The 11,617-nt window shown below is 42.7% G+C and overlaps 1 protein-coding gene across 1 annotated transcript; it reads left to right on the forward strand.

The window, feature by feature from the left end:
• Positions 1-1,556: 1,556 nt before the first annotated feature.
• On the forward strand, positions 1,557-11,193 carry LOC111146463 (general transcription factor 3C polypeptide 6-like). Its single transcript, XM_022502015.1, has 2 exons — positions 1,557-1,573; positions 10,680-11,193. Exons 1-2 carry the CDS (start codon positions 1,557-1,559, stop codon positions 11,191-11,193), a joined length of 531 nt encoding a protein of 176 aa, XP_022357723.1.
• The last annotated feature ends 424 nt before the right edge of the window (positions 11,194-11,617 follow it).

Genomic DNA, 11,617 nt, shown 5'->3' on the forward strand with positions numbered 1-11,617 from the left:
CTGTGCCCCTCCAAGGTCCCATTAGGTCAAAATTTCTGGGGTTAGGGCCAGGCCTTGGTATTTTCTGTTAAATACCAGCATGCTTCTAGGATGTAGTCAGACTGCAAATTCCAGGCTGGAAGATTCCTTGTCCTTATTCCCTGTGTGTCCCAGTTCCCTTCTACAGAGCCTGGAACTTTGTAAGCATTGAAAACAGGCTTTATGAACAAGCGAGTGGGGTTTGGACTTGCATTTCAGTATCCTGAATCCTAGTTCTGACTCTGCCACAAGCTAGCTGTGTGACAAAGATCTTACCCCAGCCCTTCTCCCGAGTCTCATCTTCCTCCTCGGCAGCAACAAGGTCTCTGGACTCAGGGCTTGCTCTCCAGTTCTGTGTCGGATATGCATAACCCCGAGGACGTGTGCAGCACACCTGCCACACAGGAGCACTGTCCAGCAGTGCATGCCCCTTTCACCAGGTCGTCATCCTCAACTCCGGCCCACAGTCTGGGACCTCCAATTACAGGGCATCCTGCTACATTGCCTTTGGTCAACATATGTAATCACTGTGTCGGGGGTGTCTCCACAGCCACAGAAAATTTAAATTGCATCTTCCAGGTCTCAATATGATGTTTCTGGGCCATTTTGCATGCTGCTCCTAAGAGGAAGGCATTTTCTTGATGTGCACAGCAGCTACACTAATAACAGGGGGATGGTGGCATGTCACTGTTTATAGCACAGGGACAGCTGCACCTCTGTGAGCTGCAGGTTCTGCTTCGGAGTGGGCAGGTGGAGTCAAGGAAGGTGCAGGAGGGAAGGGAAAGGTGCCCTTCCATGTAAACTTTTGCATCTGTGATTTGGCAAAGACAGGAGAAAAAAAAACACTGTGAACCTTAGATCGAGTCCAGATACCTTGAAATGTTGGGGAGCTGGTTTGTTAATGTATTTAACCACCAGAAGGAAGGAAGGAGGGAAGGAGACATTGTCACAGCTTTCAGGATAAACTTAAGCTCCAAGCTGGGCATCAGAATTTGTGTGATCTCTACTCCCTCGGTGCCAGCACCGGTACCAGCTTCCCCCTCTATTCTTGGCTCCCACACTTCCCCAGCACTTGCCCTATGCCCCAGGTATGCTGGACTGACAAAGCTTGGCTGAACAGATTATAATCTCATAGAACCCTTTGTATTTGTGCATACATCTTTTGCCAGAATAAATTCTAACCATTCTTTAACATTTGGATGCCACCTCCTCCAGGAAGCGTTATTGGATCACTCCCAGCAAGCCTAGTTTGGATCGGAGATTTCTCCTTTGTGTTCTTTCAAACCAGCAGGCTCACTCTCATCATACCACCTGGCAGTCCCAACTAGCTCTTCCCGGTAAGCGGTCATCTTCAGAGGAAGAAAACTGCATCTTTATCTCTCCATCCCTAGCACACTGGGTAGAATATGATAGGTTCTTAATTTGAAGAATGAGATAGGGAAGGAGAGCAGGAGGGAAAGAGAGGGAAGAAGAGAGGCAAAACACATTAACTGACTGAAGAGAGGGAAAAAGAAGAGGGAGAGAGATGGAAGGAAAAAATGGGAGAAGTACAGGAGTATTATGAACTGAATTGTGTCCTCCAAATTTCATATTTTCGAGACCTAACTCCCAAGGCAACTCTACTGAGACAGGGCCTTTGTGGAGGAAATTAAAATTAAATGAGGTCATAAGGAGGAACCCTACTCCAATATGACTGGGTCCCTATAAGCAGAGACACCAGTGGTGTACACACACAGCAAAGAACACGTGAGGACACGGGGAGGAGACAGCTTCTACGAGCCATGGAGAGAGCACTCAGGAGATACCAACTCTGCCAACAGCCTCCAGAACTGTGAGAAGGTTAAGTTCTGTTGTTTAAGCCCCTGAATCTGTGGTATCTGGTTATGTCAGTCCTGGCACACTAATATAATAAATGATAGAAATGTTCAGCCCAATTGCACAGACAAGGGAAGAAGAAAGAGGGGTGTGTGGCTGCTGTGGCGGTTTGCTGTTCAGATGTCCCTCCACAGAGAACCTGCTGGAAGGAGTTCAGGAAGCCTCCAGTGCCAGTCATGGGGATGCAGCAGATGCTCAGGCTGAGGGTCCAGGGCCTCCTTCTCAGGGCAGCTCCCAGCTGATGACTAAGCACAGCAGGGACACTAGGACCAGGCCATTTCACCCCTCAGTGCAGGAGGCTCTGGCTTCCTTCCATTGGCTGAGACTTCCTCAGTGCTGGAGAGGGATCTCAGGTTCTTCCTGCCTCCTCCTACTTCTCCTCTGTTTCCCAGAGGCCAGGCCCACCCCACAGGAGGAGCCTCTCTCCCCTTCCCCGACTCACTTTCCTTTTGGTCCTGCACCAGCATTTTCCCCAACAACAAGCCTCTTGCCCATTTAATTCTGTCTTGGCAGCTGCTTTCCAGAAAACCGAAACTGACAGAGGTATGCAGAGTGGGGCATCCACTGGGTGCTCTTTGCCTCATAACCATCACCTATTTCTATTATCCTAGCAATCTGGAGAGGAGGCAGTTTTCTTCCCACTGTACAGAGGAAGAAACTAAGCATGATAAAGATGAGCAGCTAGCCCCACAGTCACAAGGCTGGTCACAATGAGGCTACATTCTGTTGGTGCTATGCCTTCTTCCAGCTCACACATCGGTTCCCGCCCCTCTCCCCCACCTCCCGCCATGGACCACCACTTCTGCTGAGCCAACGGGCAGCAGTTTCTAGCGCTGGATAGCTCTTGTCACTTTCCAAGGGGATGTCTCCAAGTGGCTTCCACAGTGTCAGGCCTCACCCCCCAGAAGTCGTACTCTGAAATCTGGGGACTCATCCCTTGAGATGAGACTTGGAAGAGAAAGATGTTCAAAGGGCAGACCAGGGGGCAGCAGGACATTCTTAGCAAGGGAAACCAGGGCCTGTGGTCACAGGGAGACTAGCAATGGCAAGAATGGAGGGATAATAGGACCGAATGTGGAGCCAAGAGCCACAACACAGAGAAACCCATCTTCTTACTTGTGAACCTCTAGCATCCCAGTGGTGCCTAGCACTTGGCCAGCACTTAAGAAATATGCACTGCAGTGATCAGCCAAGAAACATAACCATTGAACTTATTAGGATCAGTTTGACTCCTGGGTTAATGGATTCAGAATAGAAATAAGCAGTGAATTTATTCTCTTTGCTTTTCCTCTTTTTTTTTTTTTTTAATTTCACTCCATCATTGAAGTTTGGGGTGAATTGGGACAGGCAGAGCTGGTTAAAGGAAAGTAGACTTTGATGCCACCCTGCTGATGCCTCATTCTGTCTGTTCTGAGGGTGTGAGGTACAGCAGTTCCCAAAGAGTTAACTCCTGGCAGGTTCCAAATCTGCAACCTTTAGAGGCCAGCAGGTCCCTCCATCTCCACCTCTAAATCAATCACACAAGATTTTCTGAAACCATCAGTCTAAGTTTTCCTTTGATCATTATCTTGTCCCCTGCTATAAACCCTTTCTCTGTCCTGTCCCAGCAGCAGGGGAGACAAGCTGCCTGTTAGCAGACTGACTGCAGATTCCTTGGAAGAGACCGCCTGCTGGTGCTTTCACTCTGCAGGACTTCAAAGGGGAGCCCAACACATTTAAACACCAGGGGGGGAGAAATACTGGAAAGAGGTGCACACTCTACCTAGTGAGGCCTGGCAGTATTCTCTCTCACCTTCTGGCAGGGCCATTGTCCAAAGAGCCACAGTGATGAAAAATACTGGTTGAGGAACTAGGGTAGATACAACAAGCAGAAGTGGAATTTTAACCAGCAGCAAGTGCCTCTGGACTAGAAGTTTCTCTCCACTGGACCTCAATTTTCTCGTCTGTACAGTGAATAGATTTAATGACCTCATATGTGCACTTCTGATCTTGGGCATAGTCTATTTCTGGGGAAATGGATGGATGGATGGATGGATGGATGGATGGATGGATGGATAGAAAACTAAATTCAGTAGACAGTCCATAAAAGGTAATGAAGATGATGATAGAGATAGCTGGCTAGAACAGAACAACAGTTCACTACACAACAAGGCTAAGTAAGGTAAGACAGAAATTGCCTATTACCTCTTAGATGCCTCAGAGATAGTCAAGTGCTAACAACTACAAAAGTAGTAGAGAAGCTCCTTGGTTCTTAGCATCATCAAAAGAAATGAGCCTGATGCAATTGCCAAATTTGTATATTCAGTGGCCTACTTGCTATCTTCATTTGAATGTCTCCCATATACCTGTCTCAAAATCATCCTGTTTCAAACCTAAATTCTCCCCTTTGTCTCTCCTCTCTCAGGGACAGGGAATGCCTGCCCTCTGTCAAGTTTCTTAGACGAGAAATCTGAGAGCCATTTCAGACCCTCTTCCTTAATCCTCCTGAGTAGTTTTTCACAAGTCCTATGAAGTTTACTTCGAAAATACTCAAGTCACCCACTGTTCAACCCTTCGTAGACCTTATGCTAAGTTAAGACATCATCATCTTTTTTCTAGATCACTCCAGCAGCTTTTATTCATCCTCTCCTTCTCCATTTGCTACCACCCTTTGCTTTAACCCAGTCTCTACACAGCGAGGGGATATTAGGCCACTTGCCCACTCCAAACTCTTCAGTGTCCCCTTTTGTACTTTGGATAATCCATATAGTTTGCCATAAGCAGGAAATCCCTCCTTGTGTGGCCCAGCTGACTTCCCCAGCTTCATCTTGTGCCATGCTCCCTCTCCCTCCATGTGCTCTAACTACAAAGCTATTCTTTCATATTCTCAAATAAGACCAAGTTGTTTCTCACTTTGGACTCCTCACTCCCATACTCCGCAAGGCCCACCCATCCCATCCCTTAAACTGATTGATTTCTACCCATCCACCATTGCAAGCATCCCTCAAAAGATAGTGATGGCTCCCCAGTGAAATTAGGCTCCCAGTGATGCCCCCTCTTAGAACTCTCTACTTGTCCTTGCACAACTCTATGACAATTTGGAACTCTGTATTTATATGTGTGATTACTTGTTTTAAGTCTGTCTTCTGAATCAGCCTGCAATGTCTACCAGGACAGAGATTGTGTTTTTTACTGCTGTTGGTCACCACTGTATCTCCCAGCACATAGTTCCAAATATATGTAAGTCATTAAACATTTGTTGAATTGTTGAATGAATGAAGTTATTGTATCTCTAATGTTTTCCCATAAAAATCAGTGCTGATGCTAAATATCTTAAACAGCATTTTATTTTACTTTTTTCAGTTAAACCTCAAAACTACTTTGAAAAGAGAATATCTCTTTCTAGGTCCTGGGAATCAAGGGATTCAGGGTCAGAGAAATTAAGAGCCTTCTTATCCAACCTCGAACCTGAAACTCAAAGTTTTCATTTTTCTAACCCGGCTGACCTTCCCTATAAAAAGTATCCATCAATGACTGTGTTGAAGTGGTGGGATTACAGGGCATTTTCTTTTTAACTCTTTTCCAATAGATTTTTATGTCATCACTCTCGTAATGAAACTAATGAGTCTAAATGCATTTTTACTCTCTGGCTAAGCCAGTAAGGTCAAATCTGTGCATAGGTGGAAGATTGCTGGGATTCAGTATTAACCCTCAGCACCATTACCACAAACAAGCATGTACTGAGCAGGACTTATTTAATGTGAGGATCTAGGTTGTCTTTTTTGCAACAACATAACTCAGTCGAAAAGATGGAGGATTTCCTCCCCTCCACCCCCAGGTTACACAGCTGATGAACATAACACTAACTTAAATGTCCGACTTCAAAATCCACACAAGACAAACTTTTAGAAATGAAGGCATCTCCTTGAAGTAATTTGTCAATAATCACACAGATTATTGCCAGGTTCTACATGCTCATCTCTAAATTCTGTTTCCCATCTATCGAATTGCCTCTTCCCCTCTAGTAACATCTTTCTTAACCAGTTCCTATTTTATTACATTTTTAGTGAGTTATTAGAAAGTCAATACCTATTCCATGAAAATACTTACAAAATGGAAAGAGGTATTAACCCACAATTCATCCAAGCAGAGGCAATGTCATTCATTTTAACAGTCCAGATGAGTAAAGTTTCATGCTTATAACATCATATCTTCTATAGAGATTATTAGTGGTAACATTTCTTTTCATACAGAAAGCAGATACCAGTGTTCTTATTACTTTTTAAATTGTCAAACAGCAGTCAATCATGTCCCCTGAAATGTTGATCTAACAATCATTGCTGGTTAATATTGACCAACTAATTTAAAAGTTTCAAAGGAGATGTATACAATTTGCCCAAGGTGACTTCAAAATAATGCCCAATCCAGTTAATGTTTACATCCCTAAGGTGCTTACCTCCACTAAAAACCAGCCTTGCACATCAGCCCCACAGGAAAGGACAGCTCATGCCAGAGTTAAGGGTGGGCTCCAAGATAAAGAGCAACCCAGCTGGAAAGCCGAGGTTCAAACACGTTTGGTTTCCATTAACTGGGTTTGCAACTGGGTTTGCCCCTTCAAAGGCAATGAACATTCCTCTCCCCATCCTAAAAATTCCTACTTCCTCCAAGATGGCAGATCCAGGAAAAAGTCCTGAATCAGAGAACTGAGCTCCTAAACAGTTACCCTTTTAGGCTGATTTTACACAAGTTTTATTTTGTGATGCAATTGATACATGTTTATCATGAACTAAAAACAGAAAACACCATTCATCACAATAAGAATTAACTAATATATCATCACTATTGTTTTTGAAAATATGTGACAAAATGAAGCCATGTTAATTGTTTTCACATATCGCTGTATTGTCTCCATCCTTTCTAAAATTTTAAAATAAACTGGTTTCCAATTGAGAGTAGGTATGTTAAGGTCATCAATCAATCCTTTCTGACGTTTGTACATTTAGATTGCCTCCAATTGTTCTCCATTATAAACACTTCAGCAATGAGTGTCCTATACCTCAACTCATTCTACAAAGAATTACTGGACTTCTAAAAAAAAAAAAAAGCCTGGCATATAGTACCAAAATTTTTACTCATATTCTTAATTACTCCCTTAAGATATATTTCCCTGAAGTGGAACTTTTGGTCAAAACACACTTTTCAGAATTTGATTGGAGAGAGTTTATATCAGTAGATACTTCTGTCAACACCACCTGAGATTATCTCCATCACCAGGACTTCATCAAGGAGGGCAAGCAGGTACAGCTGCTTTAGAGCAGTGCTACTCAAAGTGGTCTTCGGACCAGCATCATCTGCATTTTGTAGAAATGCAGATTCTTGGGTTCTACCCCTGAGATCTACTCAGTCAACATCCCTGATACTTGGGACTAAGTAATCTGGATTTTAATAAGCTCTCCACATGATTCTCTTGCTCATTAATGTTTGAGAACCAATGACCTCAAGCATAAGAAACAGATCTATCAGTGTCACCAAGCAACACACATCCTCCCGACTATCTTCACTGTTTTGTTCTTTCTCAATAACCTTTCCTGAAACCAACTCATAGCTAATTCTTCAACAGAGGCCCCAGATAGGTATAAAGTCAGCTTTTCAGCTAGTTTGGCAAGACAGTGAACTTCAGAACTGAAGTGGACAAAATATAGAGGCACGTAGAGGGGAGAGAGGGAAAGTGTCCTCTGCACAGGGGCGGAGAAGAAGGGCCTCAGGGTTCTGTGAGAAGCAAGGCATGTGAAGCCTTGATGTTACTTGGAAGATCAGCTTTCGAGGTCTGCCTCATCTCACTTGTAACTCAATAACCTTGGACAACTACTTAATACTATTGATGCTCAGTTTCCTCTTTTGTTTATCAGGGATAAACATCGCATGTTGCAGGTTGTTGTCAGGTTCACAAATGATAAGCAATGTGAAATACTTGGAAATTGTAAAGCCCTGTCCACATTAGGGGGTAACATTATTATCAGAGACCTGGGTGTAGGCAAAAGTTGCCCTTCCTGTGCTTTCCCTCTTCCCCATTCTTACATTGAAATTTCACTTCTTCCCCCAAACCTTCAAAGGCCTCACTTATCAGTCATCAACATACGAAGCAAACTGCCTCCTTGGCCTCCTTTTAAGAGGTATCACTTACACTTCCCAGTTGGAATATTATCTTCCTTATCTCCAGACTGCAGAAATGTATGGCCTACCACCTCTCTAATTTGGATGGAAAAATCACTTAGATGGAACACCCCAGTTGCAGGGAAGGAAAGAGACTGTGAAAGTTCCAAACACTGTTGGGGAAGGCAGCATGACATTTGCGGTTCAGAGTAGGAGCCCAAATTTTGACCTTCTCATTAGGAAGAAGAAGGGGTCTTTGGCACTACAAGAATAACATGGCCAAAAGAGAATTCTTGATTTCTCTTTGAAAATCTGTTTTCACCCAGATTTTCCCATCTTAGGAGAGAGTGGCATGTTTTCCTCACACCAGAAATCTGAATTACCCTTGATTCCTTTCTTTCCCTCACCTTCCAGGTCTAATTAGTCACGATAAACTATTGCCTTTAAGCAACTTGCTTAACCTCTTTGAGCATCAGTTCCCTCCTCTGAAAGACAGGGTATAATAATGTATCTTATTCCAGGCTTTCAAGAATTAATTTAGACAGCCTTCTAATCCTTGACCATCCACCCTGCAGAAAGCACCAACAATCTCTCTACAGTGTGAAGTGACACCTCTGAGAGCCATTGCATAAATATTCATGGGACTCAGGCTACATTGCAGGCATTCTATACAGGACATAGCATTGAAAATGACAAGAGGATTCCTGTTCTGCTGGAGTTTATAATCCAGAGGGTGGAAAGGTAGAGGGAGAAACAGACAAAAGAAATAGCAAGAAGAATTTCATATCAGAAAATTATCTTAAATCTCTCCTTGGACAAAACCTATTCTGATCTGAAGGTGTTGTCCAAGAAGAGACTTAACATAATACGGTAGAGAGTAGATATGTGGCTACCTAAAACTGGGTGGTTGGAACTGGCCTCTCTGAAGAGGTCCCATGTAGGCTGAGGTTTGAATGACAAGAAGAAACCAGCCACGTAAACAGGATGAAGAGACAAGTCATTCCAGACCGAGTACAAATGCCTCTCTGCCTGAGTGAAACTTGGAAAGTCCAAGGAATACCAAGCAAGCTAGCACAGCTGGTGCATGTGGGACACAAGGAGAGAGGTAATGAATAGAGTCAAAGGAGTGGTACAGTGAGATCAAAGAGGGTTTTGCAAACCAAGGAAAGAAGTTTGAATTTGTCTGTTTATTTCTTTGTTTCAGTGACAAGAAAGGCCAGGTAATAGTCTTAAGTGGAAGAGTGATTTGGTTTTATTTTCCTTTTTAAAATATCACCCTGAGTACTTCTGGGGGAATGGACTGCAAGAGGTCAAGGGAACCAATGGGGACAGTATTTACGATGGTTCAGATAAGAGAAGATGGTGGCTTGGACTGGGGTAAAGACCAGGGAGCTGGAAAAAGTGGACAATTCTGGATATGATCTGAATATAAAGTCCAGAGGACTTGGTGACCAATTATTCCTAAAAAGTAGACACAAGAAAAAAAAAATAAAAAGATCAAGAATAACTCAGTTTCTAGTGTGCACGCCTATGAAGCTACTTACTGGGATGGTGAAACCCAGAAAAAGCAAGATTGTAATGAGAAATAAAGAGTTATGCTTTAGTCACATTATTCTTGTGATGCTGGCAGCATGCATGTAGAGATGTCAAGTTGGCATTTAGATTTGTCTTGTCTTGAGTTGTAGGGTGTGTTGAGGGCTGGAGGTAAAACATTCAGGAGTAATCAGAATCCCAGATTCCACCCAAGGACATACTTCTTAAATGTGTTACACATTGATATCCTTCAGACTCTTGGCCATACCTTAGAAAAGTACAGGTGAAAGACATAGCTTCTGCCCTCGAGATACTCTCAATGTCCTGAGGAAAAGGCAGATACACAGAAAAGTATATCACACCATTTGTCAGTGCTAGGATGGATGGAGGTGTTATAGGGTGCTAACCATGGCCTTGGGCTCTTCTGGTCCTCATTTCTATCACACAAACTGTCATAGTACCATTTGTCTTGACAACAGGGCAATAGGCACATTTCAAAGGAAATGGTGTAGATGGAAGTGAATGAAAGACACAGAGACTTGCATTATTATCCCTCTGAAAAGAGGGAGAAAGCTGGCATGAAGAGAGTATTCAAAGACTTTTCAACAAAACACAGGGCTAAGTTCTGGTTGATAGGACTCAAAGGAGCCTGTCTATCTAATCATTGCAGCAGGAAATGTAATTCTTCACAAAGCCAATGTTGCTGTGAGGGAATTTGCATGAGGTCTAAGATAGGATGTAAAAGTTTCTCTGCTGTTGCTGTAGCTGAGTGATAGCTCCTAAAAACAGGCACGCCATAATTGGTGGCTGTTTCTTCTATACCAGCTCACCTTTGATCCTTAGCAAAAGTTTAACCTTTAAACTTTCCACCAGTGACATCACATTGTCCAACTGTGAGAACAATGAGCTGTGGAGGGAACATGACCTGCTCAAACTTTGACACTATCCCCTAATAACTGCAGCATGTGACTCTGTCCCTTAGCCTCAGTTTCTGGAATTGTAATATGGTTGTGATAATCATCTTCCAGGTAACTTTAAGGATTTATCAAGACAATGAATGTGTTGTGGAATCATGGCTGCGACCGAGAGTCCATCCAGGAGGATGGGGAATTTGCTGTGAGGGAAGTAGAGAAGTTGGTTCTGGTGGAATTGTCCAGAATTATTGATTCAGTCTTTATATCAAAATGTGAAAATAAATGCAAGGTTTGGGAAATTGACACTGAGAGTCCCATTATACAAGTGGGCAGCTGTGTCCTTGCTGGAGAGTATGAAGACACTCTTGGAACCTGTGTTACATTTGAAGCAAATGTTGAACATGGTGATGCAGAAGGCAGTAATAAAATAATGCTAAAATATAAACACCGTACAATGAAGAAGTTCAGCATGACAAGCACTCTTTTGACAGAAAAGAAGGAAGGAGAAGAAAGCCTAGGTGGTGTGAAATGGCCGCAAATCAAGGACGATGATTTCTGCTATAGACCCAACATGATTTGTAGCTTTCTGCATGAAAATGAAGATGACGACGTTGTAGCTCTAGCCTCAGATAAATCTTTGGAGTTGGAAGAGCAAGAGATTCAAAGGAAAGATAATTCAAACCTGAGTTATAAACAGGGGAAATCACTGAACTTGGAATAAGAGAATTCTGGCCCTCTTACTGATATCTCTTCTTTGGAGATGGAAGGTTATTTTTTATTTTTTTTATGGAAACTCAAGATACTGCCTTGAAAATCACTCTTAGATGAAATATTTCTCATAACTAGTAACAAATTTTTTGGAGTTTTTATATAAAATCATTGACTGTGTAGATTTCAGTTGTTTACTCTTTTACTAGATTTGTTGGTTATACATGCATTTCTGATTAGAGCACAGTTTAATGTCAAAGTCATTAAGGACCCAATAGGAATTAAATTTTTAAAAATCTGGTATAAATGACTATTGGGACTCTTCTGTGGTAAGTCCGTTAAATTGAGGGTTTTATTAAGGTAAGTGTATGAGTTTTTTTTTATTGGAGCCATTATAAATTACTGCAAACTTAGTGGCTTAAAATGATACAAGTGCA

This window comes from Enhydra lutris, unplaced genomic scaffold, assembly GCF_002288905.1.
Source record: "Enhydra lutris kenyoni isolate GAN:26980312 unplaced genomic scaffold, ASM228890v2 scaffoldscaffold14, whole genome shotgun sequence".
In the NCBI taxonomy this organism is placed as follows: domain Eukaryota; kingdom Metazoa; phylum Chordata; class Mammalia; order Carnivora; family Mustelidae; genus Enhydra; species Enhydra lutris.